Source organism: Mirounga angustirostris, unplaced genomic scaffold, assembly GCF_029215605.1.
Source record: "Mirounga angustirostris isolate CCGP_5_RB_7025 unplaced genomic scaffold, mMirAng1.0.hap1 SCAF_15, whole genome shotgun sequence".
Lineage (NCBI taxonomy): Eukaryota > Metazoa > Chordata > Mammalia > Carnivora > Phocidae > Mirounga > Mirounga angustirostris.
Window position 1 is genome coordinate 11,448,089 of NW_026991723.1, and position 22,353 is coordinate 11,470,441.

General features: G+C 44.3%; 1 protein-coding gene across 9 annotated transcripts in view; it reads left to right on the forward strand.

Annotated features, from left to right (window-relative positions):
• Nucleotides 1-22,353, forward strand: part of PIP5K1B (phosphatidylinositol-4-phosphate 5-kinase type 1 beta) — a 307,231-nt gene that overhangs the window by 148,309 nt on the left and 136,569 nt on the right. For all 9 annotated transcript variants that reach the window (XM_064579700.1, XM_064579702.1, XM_045882212.3 and 6 more), the window contains exon 4: nucleotides 19,810-19,940. In XM_064579700.1, the coding sequence (XP_064435770.1) occupies nucleotides 19,810-19,940 (131 nt within the window). The remainder of the gene's footprint in view (nucleotides 1-19,809; nucleotides 19,941-22,353) is intronic.

The following is a 22,353-nucleotide window of genomic DNA, read 5'->3' on the forward strand; positions in this document are numbered from 1 at the left end:
ACAGAATTACAGAAGATGATTAAGAATGTCAAGACTAAAGGGACGCCTGGGTGGCTCGGTCGATTAAGCGACTGCCTTTGGCTCGGGTCCTGATCTTAGGGTCCCGGGATCGAGTCCCACATCGGGCTCTCTGCTCAGCGGGGAGTCCGCTTCTCCCTCTCCCTCTGCTGCTCCCCCTGCTTGTGCTTTCTCTCTGTGTGTCAAATGAATAAACAAATAAAATCTTAAAAAAAAAAAAAAAGAATGTCAAGACTAAGGAATGCCTTACCCTCATCCGTTCTTGACCAAAACAGCCCCGTCAGGGAACCCATTGGTAGGTGAGGAAGTAGACCCCAGTGTGGTCAAATCATGGCAAAGACCCTTATGGCAGCAAATACTTGAAAACAAAGGGGGGCCAGGGAGGGAAGAAACACCTAGGGGCTGCTAGAGTCCTGCCTGTGTACTGTGTTCTACTCACCGACTGCGTGTAGTAAGAATGATTAGTATTTCCTTGTTCCTTTTTGAATCTTTGAAAGAAAATTTCCATATTGTTTGGAGTTTTTCCCTATTGCCAGGTGGTTAAATTCGAAACAAATTAAATCATGGGATAGAGACACGGGTGTCTCTAATAATGCGTATGTTGTAGGGCTGATGGCAGATGGTTTCCCTCTCATGAAAATAACACCCCTTCACCACGGAAACCTGTAAGTATGAGCAGCTGTGGTGCGTGGCACCAGGACCACACCTGTTTGTGTGTCTGGCCACTCTGGTCGGTGGTAGTCGATCAAAGAGCCTGGGACTGCTTTCACTCACTTCAGTTCACAGTGAGACAGTGCCCCGTGGGAAAGGCTATTCGTTTACCCAGGCAGACTGGAGAAATTTCCCCCAAGCCATACACTGTACCATGTATGTCTGTTTCACAAGCCAAGCTGTTTCTAGTCAACCCTCCAGTAACCTAAAGCCAAGCACTATCAGATACTGGTGCTGGGACTACTAGATATTTACCCTCAAGTTACAAACGTAGTGATCCGAAGGAGCACCTGCGCCCCAATGTTCACAGCAGCTATGTCCACGATAGCCAAACTGTGGAAAGAGCCAAGGTGTCCATTGACAGATGAATGGATAAAGAAGATTTGGTTCATATATACAATGGAATATTACTCAGCCATCAGAAAGGATGAATACCCACCATTTAAATCGACGTGGATGGAACTGGAGGGGATTATGCTGAGCGAAATAAGTCAAACAGAGGAGGATAATTACATGGTTTCACTCATATGTGGAATATAAGAAATAGCACAGAGGATCATAGGGGAAGGGAGGGAAAACTAAAGGGGAAGAAATCAGAGAGGGAGAAAAACATGAGAGACTCATAACTATAGGAAACAAACAGGGTTGTTGGGGGGGGATGGGGTAACTGGGTGGTGGGCATTAAGGAGGGCACATGATGTAATGAGCACTGGGTGTCACATGCAACTGTTGAATTACTGAATGCTACATCTGAAACTAACGATGTACTTATATGTTGGCTAATTGAATTAAAAAAAAAAAAGATACTGGTGCTGGGAGAGAGGCGAAGTGGTGGTGCCCAGAGACAGACCCTGTCAGAGTGGGCCTGGAAGAGCAGAGGCTAGAGGTGTGCGTCGGAAGACAGATAGAGAAGGTTGGAAATCACCGAGGCCTTTCGTACAGAGACTCACAGAACCTGTAAGAGAACACACTACAGAAATTTCTAGATAGAGCACTGCTTGCTTCTGTGTACCCTGAAAGTTGGCTGCTGCAGGGCCTCAAGAGGGGTACCCATCACCTCAGTGGTGATGCATCCAGAGGCCTCAGAGAGTCTCAGTGTTGAGATGGTCTGTACCCATCCAGTGTCATCTGCTTGGTTGTTCAGCCAACACCAAGTTGAGCACTGAGCAAGGCAGACAGTTAGTTGGTAGACACATTTACATCATTGGAAAGTGTAGGGTCAGGGCAAGAGGACCCACCCCAGTTTCCTCTAACTGTTACTAGGGCAGGGGGAAGGAAGCACTCCTCCATTGAGCAATGGCCTGTGGGTCAGGCACTTCACTTGTGCTGTCCTGGCTGGTCAGTTACCAGCGAGGGCCATCACGGATCCATGTTGGGCTGGGCCACTGGAAGACTCGTGTGTTGGCGTCAAGTCCAGAGGTTGAGAGAAAGCGGCTAAGAGTAGTTCCATCCTCTGACAGTCCAGAAAGGGGTCAGAGGCTGGTGGTGAGTTCTAGGGGGAAGAATCCCAAACTAGGTGTTGATCAGTTGGTAGCTCTGACACCAACTCTTTTGACCATAGGCAACATCAGAATCAACTTCATGCTTTCTTGATGTCCAAGAGAAAAGGACTAGGCAGCAATAAGCAGGCCCCTGGCTGCTACCCAGCTGGCTCGTCTGGAAATTGCACATGGGTGAAGCAAAGGTTGCTTTGTCTTGCTTCCCTTGTGAGAAATGACTGTTCTCCTTTCTCAGTATCAGTCTTACTGTAAGAGCTGTAATCCAAAGCAGGCAAAACGCAGTTACTTTTTCATGTAGAGCAACTGTAACTGGGGAAAAAAACAACAACAGGGAGGTAATGTTGGAATGAAATAGGTTGAACTTTACAACGCAAGTGACTTCTGCTTGGTGATAACTTAGAAAGTTTGACTTACAAAATTTTACAAGTGGAAGAAATCTTGGCAATCATCTAATCAAATGCCTTCATGTGTAGGGGAGGGAACTGAGACCCAGCGATGTCATGGAGCTTTCTCAAAGTAGCTTTCTCACAGCCCCCTGACAGCAGAAGGGGCCCCAAACTTAGATTTTTCCGCCTCCTTCCTGATACCAAATGTCTGTCCGTGTTTGCAAATTAATATGGCGGGCCTTAGGAAAGGAGGGCAAGAGTCATTGTCTTTGAATGTTTTTTCTTGTCTTTTTCTACATTGGTCAAAAAGCTGGTTGGTGGTAGAGCTAAGAGCTCCAACTAAGTGTCTTTTCACTTGTGTCTGGGCCTGGTCCGCTGTCCTGCACCCCAGCATCCAGGATTAGTGGCAAGAGGAGAGAGGAAACTCCGGACAGTGAGGTGGTGGAATGGTGCCATGGAAGGAATCTGGGAGAAGCTTCTCTGGGAGCCAGAGCTGCAGTGAATGCAGAAGCAGGTGAGGCAGGCAGGGCCCCCCACTAGAGCTTCTCAGGGCTGCTGGGGGAGGTCCTGGCCCCCACCAGTCCATCATTTTACCTCGGTGACCTGCAACTCCCTGGCCAGGGACTCCTCTATCCCCATTTCTAGCTGGGTGTCCAGCTGGGTTTTGAGAGTGCTTCCATCCTGAAGACCTAAGGAGCTTTCCTGGCAGAAGGGATGATGCAGAAAAAGCACAATGATCTGAAAGGCCACTATGAAGAGTTACAAAGGGCAAGGGGGCAGCCATCAGGTGTGGAAAGGGGGAGCTGCCGGCAGGTGGGAGAGTCCTGGGCACCTCATGTGGCTGGGATTTTTGTGGTGGTTTTCAAATATACAGGGTTCTAAAGCGGAGGAGCCTAGAAACTACATTCCATGGTTCTGAGAGAGCGTGGGGAGAGAAGATGACATCTTGAGGTACTCCTAGATCTTGAAACATAGAGGCTATCTGGACAAAGAATGCTTAATCCAAACCTGAAAGTGAGCATTATATTTAAAACGATTCCCTTCCATAGATGGCTTTTATGATACTGAGGTATGTATCCTCTGTCCCTATACTCTGAAGAGTTTTGATCAAGAAAGGATGCTGTACGTTGTCAAATGCTGTTTCTGCATCTGTTGAGGAGGGGGAGATGAACCATGAGAGACGATGGACTCTGAGACACAAACTGAGGGTTCTAGAGGGGAGGGGGGTGGGGGGATGGGTTATCCCAGTGATGGGTATTAAAGAGGGCACGTTCTGCATGGAGCACTGGGTGTTATACGCAAACAATGAATCATGGGTCACTACATCAAAAACTAATGATGCCAAGTATGGTGATTAAAATAATATAATAAAAAAAAGAGAAAAAAAAATAACACGATTCCCTAATTTCAGTGCTTTAACCTGATGATAGAGATTCCTGAAAAATACATAAATAGCCTCTGATGTCTCGGTCTGTAGTGCACTTTTAGTGTAGAGTCTTTCTGTGAAAAATAATCTAGGATTTACCTTTCGGATGTATAATCTTTCTGAACTTCAGCTTATTCTTCTGTAAAAGGGAGGTAATGGTGTTAAGGTGAGAAATCAGTACTACAGATAATTGGACCTGGCACAAACTAAGCTCTTGAAACAATTACCGCAGAATTTAAGGCAATATTATAGAACTATATAGCTCACCAAAGAAATGATCATATTAGAAGTGTTAAATACTAAAAATCAATCTTCTGGTATTAAGTAAGCACCTAAACTCCACATTTTAAAACCCCTTCAGATAAATACTGGCATTGACGTTGCAGATCTTTTTGTTTCAAACTCTCTTGACGTTGTTTTTCTACGGCTTTCCAGAAATACGCAGAACTACCGAGCAGGTCGTAATAATACGGTTAACAATTACTGTGATGATCATTTCAAATAATTCCATTGCCAAGGAAGGGATGTCTTCACTCTGAGAGGACAGACTGATCATAGGAATTTAAAGAAAGGCCTTTTTTTTTTTTAGAAAATCCTTTTATCAACATCCCTCACCTTGGGCCTTGCACCTGATGATTCTAGCCTGTGAGAAGTGTTTAGGGCCTGCATGGAGAAAAGCACTGGAGACTGGCAAACAGCGCATCACTAGCAAACAATGCTTTTCATTGTCAGTCTGTAAAAATCACTGTCGTTTTGGCTTGTAAAATTATTTCTGTTGTCTGTAGGATTCTGTCACATGTAGCAATCACATCCTTTCCCTTTCTTCCTCCCACATCTTAGATCCCTGAGCATTGCCTGTTACATAAATATTATTTATTCTTATACAAACATATATACATTTATGTATTTTTTCATAGATTTATGTATTCCTATAACACATGTAGGGTATATGTTATGTACAGATTATGATGTCATCTGTTATAGGATGTACTTGAGATGTATATACTTAAAAATTCCCTCTGGCCCACTTATAGAGTTTATCTTGAAAGTTAAACTAAGGAGGGGCGCCTGGGTGGCTCAGGCATTAAGCGTCTGCCTTCGGCTCAGGTCATGATCCCAGGGTCCTGGGATTGAGCCCCACATCGGGCTCCTTGCTTGGCTGGAAGCCTGCTTCTCCCTCTCCCACTTTCCCTGCTTGTGTTCCCTCTCTCGCTGTGTCTCTCTCTGTTCTATAAATAAATAAATAACATCTTTAAGAAGAAGAAAAATCAAAGTGAGGGACATTCGAAGGGAGAAAGAGAACTAGTTGTCTTTCTTTTAAACCTGTTTCTATATCATTTATTATTTTCCTCATTCTGGTTTTTTTTTTTTTACAGATCCGGAAACTTAATTATTTTAAAAAGTTACATGACTCATACAAATCTAAGCACAAATGGAAAAAATAAAAAATAAATGCAGGGATCCCTGCTCCTGAAGGAAGTTTCATTTCTGGCTTTCTTCTTTTTATTTGGGTAAATGGGTAGCAATCAAGCCCTCCTGTGTTATGAAGTCAAAGAATATATGTCCTGAATTAATTAACTGCAGAACAGTAACCAGGGGACCTGCCAAAACTATCAGAGAGCCAGGCACTGGGTTCTTTCTCCTCCTTAGCTAAATACACTCTTCTTTTTATAACTGAAGAGGTCAGTTGGTGAAAGGAAGAGGAAATGTTGGAGATGTCTTGGCGTAGGTGATAAAAGAACAGTAAGATCTTATTCGCGGCTGGTGTTTGCAGAAGTATAGTAAGTTGTCCTACAGGTCTTTGCTTCCTTGAAGGAGTTTTAAGTATCCTCTCCTAATCCTTAAAACAGCAACAGCTCTGTGTGTGTGTGTGTGTGTGTGTCCATCCATCCATCTGTCTTCATATGCAGCAAGAGCTTTGGGGGGACAGGAGACCAGGAGCAGGGCTAGGGTTAGTGGACTCTCCAGTAGGCGGGGGTAGTGTAAGTCCAGCAAGGATGGCGAAGAGAGCAAGATTGCTGAAGGGTTTCCTTGGGTGGGGAGGGCTCGGTTGCCCATCCTGCACCTGTCATAGGCAAAGCCAGTAGACAAGCCTAGATTCTCATTGCTTTTGTAAAAATTCCAAAATGGCGACATTGTACTGAAACCTTTCTCCTTCGGCCCCACGTAGGATACCTTTCAACTTAGTGCCAAGCTAGGTGTTTCTGTGCACCTGACCGGTCAGAGTTCTCTGAAAATATCTGCTGGGGACTTTCTGGGGTGAGGCTTGGCCCTGACCGACCTGGTCCACACCATGGATTTGCTGGTCAATGGAGAATACAAATAAAAAGAATAGAAGCTGGCTTGGTGTGGGCCAGGAAAGAGTCCCACACAGCCAAGTGAGTTCTGTGGTAGTCAGACCAGCCATAGAATTTAAGCTGGGCCTGTGCTAAATCAACTGGCAAAGCTGACATCTGTGTATTTCTGTGTCCAGTTATGACATTGGATGTGATGGTTGTGAACATGGACTTGCATAGAAGGGCCAACTTCGTCATTTCCTCACTGTGCAGCCTTGAATAAGTTTCTCTATTTTTTTTTTTTTTTAGGATTTTATTTACTTACTTTAGAGCGAGACCACACAAGTGCAAGTGGGGGGAGGAAGGAGGGGCAGAGGGAGAGGGAGAGAGAGAATCTGACACGTACTCCTCGCCGAGTGTGGAGCCCGATGTGCGGCTCAATATCCCAATGCTGAGATCATGACCCGAGCCAAAATCAAGAGTTGGCCACTTCACTGACTTTGCCACCCAGACACCCCTTGCTTCTCTGTCCTTCTGAGCCTGTTTCATCATAGGTAACTCAGGAGTAACAGTTTTACCTCTCGTGTAGTGTTGTGAAGATGATGCACATCAAGGAGAAGACACCTCTCATGCACTTAGTACAACACCTAGATCACAGTAAGCTCTCCAGAGTAGCCAGCAGAACGGTGAAACGATCCCAGTATGCTCCATTCATTCCCTTGCCCCCAGAAAGAAACGAAGCAGGGGTACGGCAGGAAACGGGCGGCCATCATGTACAACACTTGTAGCTACAGGTACCTGATCGCTTCCCACTACAGAGAAGGCCACCCTCAAGGGCCTCTCTAACCATACAGTGTACGACTCAAGGGGCAGGTAGAAGAACATCTTTATCATTGCTCGGTGTCTATGCCCAGGTGTGTTTCTCCACCTCTCTTCACCCCCAGGCTGCTGTTACCTGTTCCCCCAAAGAGCCCCTCATCCCAATGCGCCAATTATGGAGCACATTTCCATTTGAAAAAAAAAAAATTGTGCATCTGAGTATCAATTCTTCTAAGGTACTATTTCAAATCTTAAAAACTAGAGATATGCAAAAGTGTATTAGAGTAAAAAAAAATAAGAACCATTTCTTAGATGATAAGAATAGCTACCATTTCTGCACTGTGAAAGCTTACAATTTCAAAAAAAAACAACTTCTAGAGCCGGCATAGAATTTTACTGCTTCAGGGTTTCCAAGGGCATTACTTTGAAATGCAGTTGAGCTTTAATTGATATAAAGTAATTGAGCATGGTTATTAGTATGTAACCATAAAGAAATGGAAATTATTAATTTAAAGGCAAATAATATAGCAAATACACAAAGGGGGGGGTTCTCCCTTGTAGGTGATCAGGAAAATGGGAACCAAACCAGCAAGATGAGCACACATTAACAGTATTAATTGTAGCCGTGTTAGTGAGGGTTTGATGACAAGCATATTCTTCTACTCTGTTGGTGACAGTATTGATGAAATGTCTTGTAGAATGCATTTTGGCAGTACCTCCCAAAATGTACATTATCTTTTTCCCCAGCGTTCTAAGAATCTATGCTGCAGAAGTACACAAGAAAGAAATGGGCAGGAATATACAAGCAAGGGTATTCATTGCAGCATTATTTGCTATTAAAAAGAGAGAACATGGGACGCCTGGGTGGCTCAGTCAGTTAAGCAGCTGCCTTCAGCTCAGGTCAGGATCCCAGGGTCCTGGGATCAAGCCCCACATCAGGCTCCCTGCTCCACAGGAGACCTGCTTCTCTCTCTCTCCCCCTCCCCCTGCTTGTGTTCCTCTCTCACTGTCTCTCTCTCTGTCAAATAAATAAAATCTTTTAAAAAAAGGAGAGAGAACAGGAACCCTAATGGCTATCAATAGGAGAATAGATAAAACCGTTGTGTTACATACAAACCACAAAACTCTATGTAACCACCAAAAGCAATGAGAATTTGTATAGACAGACATGGAAGGCTATTGTGTGAAAAAAACAAACTGCCAGTAGAGCATGAATAGTAAGATCCATTTTTATTCTTTAATGGATATATATATACATACACATATATATAGGTATATATATATGGATATGTATTTTTGATGGGTAGAGAAAAAATTCTAGAAGGACACATACCAAGAAAAAAATGAAAATAGTTAACCCTGAAGAAGACTGAGATGTTCATGTTTTACTGCCTTTTTTTTTTTTTTTAAGAGAAATGCAGAAGAGAGATTTATTACCAAGCTATACATTAGAGGTGGTGGGCAGGGTGTGGTGGGAGGAGCTGAGCGGTCATGTTTTGGGGCATCTGCTGTCCTCTCTCTGCTCCCTCTCTCTCTCTGTCTTCCTGGGCCTGGATTCTGAGCTCCTCCTGCAGGCGATCCCTGGCGTGGACCACCTTTGACCACAGGTAGAAGGAGCCACCTACGGAGTTACCATTCACCTTGTAGTTCTGTAATCTCCTGCCGCAGGACCCAGGCAGAGGCTCTGCCCACCACCTGCACACCCACATCCCGATGATCTGGGCGAGGTTTTGGGCCACAGGCACTTGGAACACAGGTTCAATGATGTATAAAAGCAAGAACTACAATGACTGTAGCTTCCACTGCGTTGAAGTTTGGTTCTCGCACGCGTAACAGTACAGAGGTGATTTACTTGCTCTGCGAAATCATCAGGGGTCCAGGTTTCTGTCTTGTTTTGCTGTCGTCCTCAACGTGCAGCTTCTAGATAGGGTCCAGGAGGGCTCCTTCATGTCCAGCATCCCCAGAGGTCACTCTCCTTCCTGTTAACAGTGTGACCTGGGAGCTGGACCCATCATTTCCTTGTATAGCACATGGGCCTGAAATTAGTCCCATGACTACACTTAGCTGCAAGAGAAGCAGGTGAAATACCCAGTTAAAATTTCTGGTGCTGTATAATAGGGTTTCTTAACATTGGGCACTATTGATGTTTGGGGCTGGATAATTCTTTGTCGAGGGGGCTTTGCTGTGCACTGTAGGATGTTCGCAGCATCCCTGGCCTCTGTCCAAAAGGTGTCAGTGGCACTCCCCAATTATGACAGCCAAAATTGTCTCCAGACACTGGCAGATGTCCCATGCGGGACAGAATCAACCCTCATTGAGAACAACTGCTCTGTTAGAAGGGCAGATAGGTACTGCGGACAATTAGCGTCATCAGTCATTAGCACTGTGATGTTCCCACCAAAGCAGTGCTAGTCACCGATGTAGTATTTTACCTTTAAAATCAACAACTCCCTCGCGGGAAACATAATACTCTAAGACTAGGTGGAACTTGGTTTTTGTTGATTCTAGGCAGTGAAAAATGAACCCCTTTTTATTTTTGTCTTCTGCATCTAAACTTGTATTTGTATCAAATAAATAGTATTTTTTAATTCATTTATTTATTTTAGAGAGAGCACAAAAGCAGGGGGAGGGGAAAGAGAAAGAGAATCTCAAGCAGTCTCCCCGCTGAGCACGGAGCCTGACACAGGGCTCGATCTCACAACCCTGAGATCATGATCTGAGCTGAAATCAAGAGTTGGCTGCTTACCCGATTGAGCCACCCAGGCGCCCCAATAATATTTTTATTTGACTATACAAACAAATGAAACTTTCTCCCCTCGTGTGTATATATGTGTTAAGGGTATTCTATTGTGCCACATTGATGATGAATATCTCAGAGTACACTGTAATATTTTGAAAGGATTAATATGGCAGCATTCATGATGCTGTTTTATCCTAAATCAAAAATTTCATCTGCAGTTGGTGGCATATCTCCTTTAAGGGCAATTAAGTGTGTATAATTTACCACTGCTGAACACCATAAGAGTACAGTATTTTTCTGTTAATGAGAAGTATTTGCTTAATATGCTTTTCCATTCCAATGAGAGAATGCTTCACTGCCAACCATATAAATAAGGTTAGAGATCATTTAAAAGAAACCATGACACATGAAACACCTTATTTTTGCTCTGCCTTTTCCATCACATTTAGAGAATCAAACCTTCCTTCCGACACATGGATACACAGGGATTCTGTTAAAAGGCTGCTTAGTAATAAGAGAAAATCAAATATAAAGCGAATCTGTCTTGGGCATCTGACAAGGTTATTTAGTGCCCAGTATGTCAAAATGACCTTGTTATGAGGCAGCTTCACCACCTGGAAGGTCTGTGTAGGCACAGGGAAGGACGTCGTATCTCCAGCGTTCTTATTTTCCAAAATGTAGAAGGCTGTAGAAATTATATCAGAAAAGTAGTTTCCAACCAGGAAAGGAACAGAATACTGCAAAAGTCATTTATGAAACCACATCTACTTGGGGGGGGGGGGGAGGTCATTGAGTCTAGCTGCTGTATAAACAGAGACTGCATGGAGAGACTAGTGGTAGAAGGGGGACCAGGGAGCAGAGGACGTTTGATTCTGGGAGTCACCGGAAGGGTCATAGACCTGCCCTAAATTTCATCCTAGGGCAGGGGAAGATCTAACCCCAGAATAAGTTTAGAGAGGCAATGGGAGACAAAAATAAAGTTGATTATGATTATGTTTCATGAGGGTGTAGCAATTACATGGGTTTCTAGCACTGAGACCTCGACCTGAAAGAAAATGAAATTTAAAGAATGAGCAAATCGCAAACATCTATGTATTTGTGTGTATATATACATGTATATATTTAAATTCACCCCTTAAAATGTATTTATAAACATAGTAACAGTACCTTGATTGAAGGACATTTCCTACACATAACAGAAAACTTAGAAAATTCAAGAACTATAAAGCTTGAAAGTACAAATCACCTACTATTCTAGCACCCAGAAATAATCATACAGTTTGATATATTTCCTTCCTGTCCTGCTTTACTCTGCATATAAATACATTTGTGAAGTTTTCATTGTCAAATTTCATTCTGTGTATTTTGCATCCTGCCTTTTTAAACTAACATTTTATTTTTCGAAGTTAAAGGCACATTTTAAAAATATGGTTTAAATGATGACATAATTTGACTGGAGTTTATCGATTCATTTTGTCAAGCATTCAAGATCCAGATTTGGACTTACTTATGAATCAATGATATGAGAGAGAAAAGAACAGAAAATTTAACCCAGGGGCGCCTGGGTGGCTCAGCCATTAAGTTTCTGCCTTCGGCTCAGGTCATGATCCCAGGATCCTGGGATCGAGTCCTGCATCAGGCTCCCTGCTCAGCCAGGAGCCTGCTTCTCCCTCTCGCTCTCCCTCTGCCTCTCCCCCTGCTTGTGAACTCTCTCTCTCTCTTTCTCTGTCAAATAAATAAGTAAAATCTTTAAAAAAAAAAAAAAGAATTTAACCCACAGCTTTTGATGTCCCAGCAAGTTGTAACATTCCTATTACCAAATGAAAGAGCCACTTGGTTGAGATTTTCGTCACTCCTTTCTTCAAATTCTCTTTTCTCGGTTTCTCTAAAGCCATATTTTCCTGATTTTCTTCCCACTTCTGTTGTCAGTCCTACATCACCACCAAAGGTTCTCCTTCCTGTCTAGTCTCTAAATGTTTCACCAGGCTCAGGGCCCTTCTAGAACACTCCCCTGTCTCCCTGCATTACTCATCTGGCTCCTTGGTTTTCCATACCTTTTATATGCCAAAAACACTCAGATTCAAACTTTCAGCCCAAACCTCTATTATAAGCTCCGGACTTGTATCTTAACATCTCTGAGTGGAGCCTTATTGGCATCTCAAACAGGACCCTTGAGCTTCCCCCAGAAATATGTTCCTCTTCAGTCTCCTCACCTCAGCCGAGCACCCTCTGTCCTCTCAGCTCATCCAGAGCAACGCCAGGACTTTTGGGTACTTTGCTCGCCCTCATTTCTAGCTCATAGCAAGTCCTAGCACCTTCCAAAATACCTCTCACACTCATCTCCTCTGTCCCTCTCCTCATCTCTGTGAACCACGGTAACAGTCCCCTAACTTCTTTCCCTCCGCTGGGCAGCCAGAACGATCCTTTTCAAATTAGGATGCTGGTTCCTTATCAAAACAGAGAAACCCTTAGCATGGCCTGGAGGGCCCAGATCTGGAGCCACTCTGTCTTTCCAGCCTCTAGTTCTGGCACCTTCCCTTACGGCCACTGCAGTTTACGCCGATGGTCTGCTTTCGAGTCCCTGAACCGCTGCTCGTCTCCGCCTGGAAACCCATGCCCCTGACCTCCTCATGGGATTCTCAGTCCCTTGAGGGCCAAGACTCTGGCCAGGCCACTTGTGTATTGAAGGAGGGTGCCTGCTGACTGGTCTTTCTCACCTTTCGGGTCTCTGCCCATGTACCATTGCTCAGGGACAGAAAGTTCTCAGGTCTTTGTTAAATGAATGAACAGCATCTGCCTGAATGGAGTTCTGAGGAGAGCTCTTCTCTTTGCCTGAGGCAACCCCAGAGAAAATGCTAGAATCAGTCCTGAAGTAAAAGAGAATGATCTGCGGAATAATGGGGCCCTCTCAGTTGGCTTCGCCCCAATCCCTAGACCTTGTGTGCAGGTTACTTACATGGAAAAAGGACTTTGCAGATGTGATCCAGTTACCCATCTTTGGCTGGGGAGATTCTCCTGGATTCTCTTTGCTACTGCAGCAACAGGAAACTGACATAAAGCGGGACCGGACAAATGGTGTGAATGATCTGAAGGTGAGAGGTAGCCCCAATCCCTCTCAGAAGGCTTTAGGTTGCCCACCCACAGAGTTTCCCATTTCTCTAGTCCCAGGACCCATTTCATGCATTCTGTCCCTCTTTCTTTTCCTGTAATTCTATCAGAAGAAGCCTATGTCTCTGTTGTTGAGTATAGGTCCAGAGACTGGGCCGGGCGAAGGGTACCCAGGACTTAAGTTGGGGGTTCTCCCTGTTGGATGAGAATTGCCTTCTCTCACTATGAACAGGTGTTACTGAGCTAGGTGTTTGTGGCCCAGTCTAAGGCACCTTGGCAGGGAACATCTCTAATTTAGAATTAGACTCTCTAAATCTGCGTGTGGGTTTTGGAAAAACAGACCATCTGAAAAAAGAGAGCACGTTGGACCCCCTCCTTGGGAAAAAGGCGCACAAACAGAAAATGTCATATGTGGTTGTTAGGGGTTCATGGACCTGTAAGGTGAGCTTGCTCAAAGGATAGAGTGTGGATGTGTGTGTGTGTTTGTGTGTGGAGTGTGTGTCTGTGTGTGTCTTTGTGTTGGGGGTGGGGATCTCTTTTTATATCAGGAATAATGCCGTCAGACGGGCTTCCGGGTCAAGCTAAAGGGTTTGGGCTTAATCCTGCAGTGAGGACACCATGACCCCGAGGGTTTCAAGCAAGGTGGTGACACGAGGAGATCTGTTCTTCTGATAAAAATCACTGTGGCATCATCTGTGTTGGCTATAATCCCATAATTAGTTCATCAGAACACCTTGGAAGGGAAAATGCTGTGGACAAGAAATGTTTTCGTACTTCTTTTTCAAGCCAGTGATATCAGATGGCCTATTAAGTGATCCGGTTTCATAGACAATGTACTGAAGAAAGCCGTTTCTTGTAACCAATGTCACCTCATTTAAATCTTACTGTTGTCGACACTGGGCAGGGTATGTGCTCTGGTAAGCGCTGTGAATTGTGCAAGACTGTTGAATCTCAGATCTGTACCTCTGAAACAAATAATGCAATATATGTTAAGAAAAAAGAAGAAGAAGAAGAAGGTAGCAGGAGGGGAAGAATGAAGCGGGGGAAATCGGAGGGGGAGACGAACCATGAGAGACGATGGACTCTGAAAAACAAACTGAGGGTTCTAGAGGGGAGGGGGGTGGGAGGATGGGTTAGCCTGGTGGTGGGTATTGAGGAGGGCACATTCTGCATGGAGCACTGGGTGTTATGCACAAACAATGAATCATGGAACACTTCATCTAAAACTAATGATGTAATGTATGGGGATTAACATAAGAATAAAAAAAAAAAATCTTACTGTTGTCAGGATCACTACTCCCCTGATGGTAGGTTCCGTAGATGTTTAGTTGTATTGTTACTGGCAGGATGAGTAGTTCATGGTGTCGGTACTTTCAGCTTTGGTCAGATCCGTCTCCAGCAGAAGAATTCAGGCACACACAGCTGTGTATGATGGAGCACTGAACCAGCGGCCTTGGAGACCATAGTATCATTCCTGGCTCCACCACGTACCAGCCAAGAGGTTTAGAGCCAGTTATTCTCCCAGAACCACAGTTTCTTTATCTGTAAAATTAGCTTTATTTTTTTAATGACTTTATTTATTCAAGAGAGCAAGTTTGGGGGAAGGAGCAGAGGGAGAGGGACAAGCAGGATTCCCTCCCTAGTGCGGAGCCCAACACGGGACTCGATCTCAGGACCCTGAGACCATGAAATGAGACAAAACCAAGAGTCGGATGCTTAACCGACTGAGCTGCCAAGTGCCCCTGTATAAAATGGGCTTTATAAACCCTCCTTATACATAACAATTGGAAGGATCAAAATACAATCATTAAAAGATAGTGCTTTGAAAAATAGAACCTGGGGCGCCTGGATGGCTCAGTCGGTTAAACGGCTGCCCTCGGCTCAGGTCATGATCCCAGGGTCCTGGGATCGAGCCCCGCATCGGGCTCCCTGCTCAGCGGGAAGCCTGCTTCTCCCTCTCCCACTCCCCCTGCTTGTGTTCCCTCTCGCTGTGTCTCTCTCTGTCAAATTAATAAATAAAATCTTAAAAAAAAATGAAAAATAGAACCTATGGCACAAACGCAAGCTGACCTTCATTTCTCCTTTTAGTATTACCCTCATCCCTGCACAAGTTTGCGTTAGGAAAGAGGAGCTATGAGACTAAGTGTCGATGGTTTGCTTTTGTGATGTTCTCTGGTTCTTTCTCTGAGTATGAAATGCTTGAGAGGTTTTTCTAGTATCCAGGCAACATGCTGCTGCCACTTAGGCCGTGCAAAGTCCTGAATTAAAAATAGCCTGTTTCACTGTGTTCTGAAATCTAGAACTATATGTTTGGAAGGAGTCCGAGGTCCCTGTTGGAGTTGGAAGGGAAAAATGGTCATGTCCCAGCGCTGTTAGAAGCGATGCAAAGTCTTGCTGGGAAACCTGGAGAGGCTGGGTGTGTATGAAGCCATCCACCTGTTGCTGGCTCCCTGGTCTGTTGGTGGGTATCCTCAAGGAAGGAAGAAGGGCTTGTGGCTCACATTTGGCAGGGAAAGAACTTCTAGAAGAGCAACCACAGAAGGTTCTTCCTCAGCATCATGGTTTACTCATTGCTAAGCAGAGACACTCCGAGTAACATTTCAGTTTTAGAGTTTTAAAACACATCTTGTTTGGGCGCCTGGGTGGCTCAGATGGTTAAGCGTCTGCCTTCGGCTTAGGTCATGATCTCAGGGTCCTGGGATCGAGTCCCGCATCGGGCTCCCTGCTCCTTGGGAGCCTGCTTCTCCCTCTGCCTCTCTCTGTCTCTGTCTCTGTCTCTCATGAATAAATAAATAAAATTAAAAAAAAAAAAACACGTCTTGTTCAAGAGTGGCTGTGTTAGAAAATACGCCAACACCGCCCATCACCATGCCTCACATCCCCTGGGAGGACTTCCGGAGATGGAACCTTTACTGCTGGTGACTGAAGAAACCACATGCTTGAATATGATCAGAATATGATCAGACATTTCCACGAAGTAGGCAAGATGCTTTTTAATTCTATGCAAATGCATCAGTGCTACAGCCTTTAATTTTACATGGAGATGGGGAGGAGGAGACCTCAAGGTGTGGTCCCTCCCTCAACAGCAAAATACCTCCTGATGTTTGTACCGCCCCACGTTACTAGTAGTGACCTTAACAAGTGACATTAACCAGTCTTTATACTGGTTTTCCAAGTGGTTTACAGCTTTTCCTAGGCTTACTCATGGCTGGGTCGGACTAGAAGCAAATAAAACATTTTATCCCTATTTTATCAAAAGGAATGGCCCCCACGGAGCTACTTCCTTTGCTGAGGTCAAACAGCCAGACTTTAACGGGACCTTCTGACTTGGATTCTAGGCTCGTTTTAGAAAAAAACAGATGTGCAAACAGGGTGGGCTTTGCAGCGAGAATCTGCCACGCGCTAGCAACGCGACTGGGGCGAGTCACTTAACCTTGTTGTGCTTTAAATCCCCACCTGGAAATGTGATTGTTGCTTGAAAGGGTCCTTGAAAGGATTATGAGTTGAGAGATTTTGAGGTTAGAGGCCATGGTGTAGTTGCTTATAACTTGGAATCTGGAGCCAGACTCCCCAGGTATGAGTCCCCAATCCCAGGTCTTCCCTAGCTGTGTGACCCAGTGTAAGTCACCAAACCTTCCTGAGTCAGTAAAATGGAGGTAGCAATTTATAGGGTCCCACTTTATAGGGTCCTTGTGAAGATAACAGAGTTCGAATAACCAAAAGCACTTACAACAGTGCCTGCCATTCAGTGAATGCTGTATAAGTATGTGCTATGATTACTCTAGTTTGTGATTGTGATGGTTATATATCAAGTGTCTGGCACAAAGAGTTGATCCAAAAAATATTAACTTGTATTACACTTTCCACAGTTTCTCCCATCAGAGCTCTTGAATTTTATGGAGCCTGAAAGGAAGGCAGTAGGATCACAAGTCTGTTTGGGGGTTTAACATAAACAGATGTCAGCGGGGCCCTTTCCAAAATCTTACTCCTTTGGGAACTCAAAATTTAATCTTATGCCATGGGAGGAAGATTTTTATGGTGCTCCTTAGAACAAGAGCAAATTCTTGAGCCTCACCCCAGACTCCCAGAATCAGAAAGCCTGGAAATGTAACCCATCCATCTGTTCTTGGTTTTGGCTTTGGTTTGCAATGCCCATTGACTTTTTTTTAAGACCATTGTTTTAGAGTAGCTGTAGGTTAACAGAAACATTGAGAAGGTACAGAGATTTTCCATGTGCTCCCTGCCCCCCACACATGCATGGCCTCCCCCTTGTCACCATCCCCCACCAGAGTGGTGCATTTGCTACAGTTGATGAACTTGCATTGACACATCATAGTCCCCCAAAGTCCATGGTTTCCAATATGTTTCACTCTTTTTTTTTTTAAGATTTTTATTTATTTGACAGAGAGAAAGACAGCCAGAGAGGGAACACAAGCAGGGGGAGTGGGCAGAGGGAGAAGCAGGCTTCCCGCCGAGCAAGGAGCCTGATGCGGGGCTCGATCCCAGGACCCTGGGATCATGACCTGAGCCGAAGGCAGATGCTTAATGACTGAGCCACCCAGGTGCCTCCCATTATGGTTTACTCTTGATTTTGGGTGTTCTGTGGGTTTAGACAAATGTATAATGACGTGTATCCATCATTACAGTGTCATACAGAGTATTTCCCTGCCTGAAAACGCTCTGTGCACCCCCTTTTTTCCCCCAGCCCCTGGCAAGCCCTCCCCCAGCCCCTGGCAGCCAGGGCTTTTTTTACTGTCTCCATGGTTTTGCCTTCAGTCTGTTTTAACAAGTATCCCAGAGATTCTCATGCTTTCTCAAGTTTGAAAATACCAGATATAGACTCCTACTACTTTGACCACCTTCTGTTGCCTGGGGTCGGGGAGGAGGGTAGTCAACAGAAAATTGGGTGCTCCATCTGTAGGAGAGGTGTTCCAGCCCAAGGAGTAGTAGATGACTGAAATAAGCAGAAATACAGATAGTTCCAGAAAGCGGTCAGGTGTGCGGATGGGGAGGGACAAGCACTTTGAGAGCACGTGACTCTGTTGATAGGTCTAGAACAGAATGCTTCGGGGTGCTGGGTCCTCTGGAAAGTGCTGATGTCACATCTTATGCCATACTGCTCTGAGTGATGGATAGGAGGAGGAATGCCTTTGGAATTTTTATGCGAGGTTAAAAGGAACAAAATCCATTTCAGCCTTCAGAAGTCCGAGCTCTTGGTACAAAAGGTCACTAATGGCAACTGGTAGCATTGCAGAGCTCTGAGAGGGAGAATTAAAATAGCAAACTTTTTGTTTTTGAACCACTAGTGGCACTGGGGGCTTGAGTGCTAAGTCTTTTGCCATCCTGCTGCCGCGGGATCTTAGGTAAAGAGCATGGGGATAAAGAAAAACAAGCCGTTCTTCTGCCTCCTGGAGGGAAGACGGTGGGGAGTTGTCCCCAGATGAGGGGTGATGGAATATTTGCAGTGGGGTGAGCAAGCCACCAGATGATGACTCCCTAGGGAGAGGGGTTGTGTCCATTTGTGTAGGGGAAGTGGCTGGTCAGTACTGATTGATCATGAGTTTGGTCCTTGATCCTCAGATTTCCTTAAATATGGAGATAATCCATTCTAAAGGCTTCAAAACTGTCTCTATGCGTAAGACTCTCAGACCTTTTAAACCTGTTTGGATGCTGTTCCATGATCACAAAGGACATGCAGAACCAAGCTAATGTTGTACAACCTTTCCACCCCACCCCCAAGACCAGGGACCTCTCCCACGGTGCGGTCATCCTCGCTCACCCAAGATTGAACCCCAAACAAACCACCTCTAGCATGGGGCTAGGTCCCCAATAATCATTTGTTGACTTTGCCTGAAATGACCATACTTTCACAACCATTATGAAGAATGCCTTCTAATTTTCCTAAATGGAGTTATTCTGCTATTTCTCCTATTATGTTGGTTAAAACTATGCACACACACACACTACACACATGTATGTATATGTATGTACACACGTATGTATGCACATTATTTCCTAATTTAATATTATGTGTATTTAATTATGGAATGATACTGGGAAAGTGGTAAATTGGAAATATTGGTATGCTGGTGCTATGTGCTACACAGATCAGTGTAGGCAATTTTGCTGATGGATCCATGGCAACACCAGTAAGCCATTCCCAAATTAAATTTTATTCACAGACTCAGATTACTTTTTGCTCTCTCATTTCTTGCGAAGATACCCTACTCTTCGTGACCCATAGGTGTGTTCTAGAGCTTCAGATTTTTAAAAAACGTGACTGTGGCATTTCTTTTGGTAGAAATTAAAATGTTATGTATTGAAAGTGTCCTACCAAATTTCTAAGTTCTTACTAAAAGGAAGGTGGAGATTTGGGAATGTAATTTGACCTTAGAAATATTTGTAGGGGGCGCCTGGGTGGCTCAGATGGTTAAGCGTCTGCTTTCGGCTCAGGTCATGATCCCAGGGTCCTGGGATCGAGTCCCGCATCGGGCTCCCTGCTCAGCAGGGAGCCTGCTTCTCCCTCTGCCTCTGCCTCTCTCTCTCTCTCTCTCTCCCTGTCTCTCATGAATAAATAAATAAAATCTAAAAAAAAAAAAAAGAAATATTTGTAGGAAACATTACCATAAAAATAATTTCATATCAAGAAGGGTCCTTAATATTCGGAATTAGACTCACCATCGAAAGGAGCATCCTGTCGTCTTTCCAAACCCAGCTTCACGTTGCTTAGGGACAAGAAAGAACATCTGACCTCAGTCTCCTATTTTTGCTGCTTGAACGAGACCTTGACCATGGAGGTTAACCTTGACCCTTGTTTTCTTTGCAGACTGCATCATCTGCTATCAAAGGTGCTATTCAACTGGGAATAGGATACACAGTGGGGAATCTCACTTCCAAGCCAGATAGAGATGTCCTCATGCAAGACTTTTATGTAGTGGAAAGCGTGTTCCTGCCGAGGTAAGAACATTTCCGTTTGTGAGGATGTCCGTGCTAAAGAACGTGCCTGGTGGCATCTTCACGTTGAAGACTTGCCTGCCAGCGCGTGCTTACGTGTCCACGCTGGGCCTTTAGGTGGCCCAGAAGCAGTGCCGATGATGGTTACTTTCTGCTGCCTCAGGTGGCTTGCGTTTTTCTATATGGAGAAGGGAAATAGGTTCTGTCCTGTGGGCCACTTGTAATTAGTTACGATAATGCCTGGAAGATCGCGTGAAGACAGACTCTGAGATTCAGCAGGAAAGAGTGCAGTAGTCATGGAGTAATGTCTGCATGGGTTCAGACAAAGAGGGCATTTTGGAAGTAGCAGCTGGTGCCAGGTCATTGCCTCTTCCCCCAATTTCAAAGACAGGTTGGGGGCCCATAGTTGAGCCTCCTATCAGAGCTCAGTCATGTAGCTAGCTCTTCCTTTGTGATGACTTTGACTTAGCTTTCCTCCAGAGAACTTATGAGAATCCTGCTATTTTGACACCATATTTGCAAAAACACCCCAGTTAACCATACATGTTACCTCCAGCTTTATTGTATTTTGGGGGAAGATCAATTCAATAAATAAATCTGAGGCACATGGTGGTGGTGGTTGAGCAACAGGGTGAATGCCTTCAATCCCACAGAACCGTATACTTACACATGGCTTAAATGGTAGCCCTACATTACGTATTCTTTACCAAAATAAATAAATTAAAAATTTTAAAGCCTAGCACTAAATATAGGAAGACACGTAATCATGATTAAATTGGAAATGTCACTGCTGCTGACAGGATTTTTCAAAGAAAATTGATCTAGCAAATGTAAATACAGATACTTGATTTGGGGGCTTAGGGCAATTATTTTGTCTTTGGGGCAATGAGGACTGACTTGTAAGGCACGTTGCTATTCTAAAACAAGTGTTTCTCTCCCAAATAAGCCCCTTTTGTTATCAGTTATTACTGGGCTTGGGTGAAAATGGCTGGGGTGAGCCTTGGACCGTCGGGATCTGCATTGCATTTTTTTTTTTAAAGTCTTCAGGGAAATGATACTTGCGTATATCTCCATGTCCAGGTGTCAACTGTCTGGAAATCAAACCGGTAGGTGATGAACCCAGGCAGCCTAGTTTTGGTTTAAATGCTCTTTGTTGAAAAACACAGAACTATCAGAACTTTTGAAGTTTGCTTCCCTAGGGTCCTTAGCAGCCCCCAGAACTAGTTTCCATACAGAAGATGGACAACCCGAGGCCTAAGATGTAATCCTGTTTACTCATGACACTGTTCATCTTTCTATAGTTGGAGATTGTCCTGTGTGGTTTTGTTTTTTTTTAAGATTTTATTTATTTATTTGAGCGAGAGAGTGAGAGAGAGAGCATGAACAGAGGGAGGGGCAGAGGAAGAGGGAGAAGCAGGCTCCCCACTGAACAGGGAGCCCGACACGGGACTCGATCCCAGGACCCTGGGATCATGACCTGAGCCAAAGTCAGGTGCTTCACTGACTGAGCCACCCAGGTGCCCCTGTGTGTTTGTTTTTAACACTCTGTTTATCATTCCCAGAAAGTATGTATTAACTACATTTTTTCTCTAGAAAGTCAGGATGTCATGAGTTTATCTGAATCTTTTGGAATGATCTGTTTGGTTCATAATTGCTGTAAACGTGCTTGCGAGATGTTCTGGCTCTCATGGTCTTCTAGAACCTCCACCCACACATTTCAACCAGATTTTTTTTTTTAATTTGGCTACGAAGAACAAGAGTAATGAAGGTCTTTTGTGGGAGGATAGCTGGTGGTGAGTTCAGGGAGCTGAGAGCAGTTACAGCTGCAGATGGGTGGATAAAGAAGAGCAAGGTGCTCCATCCCCACTGGTCTCTTCTACCCAGAGTGTCTGATCAACAGAGCCAACTATGGATGGGCCCCAGGGAAATCATGGCCCAAATGCGTAGTCCACAGACCTGCAGCATCAGCATCACCTGGAACTTGTTAAAAATGTATATTCTTGGGCTCCACCCCAGATCAACTGAATCAGGAACTTTGGGGGTGAGACTGAAAAATCTGTTGAACAATCCCTCCGGGTGATTCTAAGCACATAATTGAGAACCACTGAGCTCTAGCACATTACTTCCCATGTTACAGAGATAATCTTTCTAGTAGATACCAAATTTTGTTCTTGAAGTTATGACATGATTTTTGCAACTAATAAGACTCCAAATGATTTTTAAATTAATACCTAACATTTCAAAATTATATCCATTTGGCAACTAAATTAAACACGACACTATGAGATACCTTACAGCAAGGAGCATGTAAGTAGGTCTTCGTAGGCACATAGGCACTTTCTCGGTGCCATGAATCCTTTTGTTCAGGGATGATTTATTAAAAGTATACTGCATCTTTCTAATTAAGCCAACATGA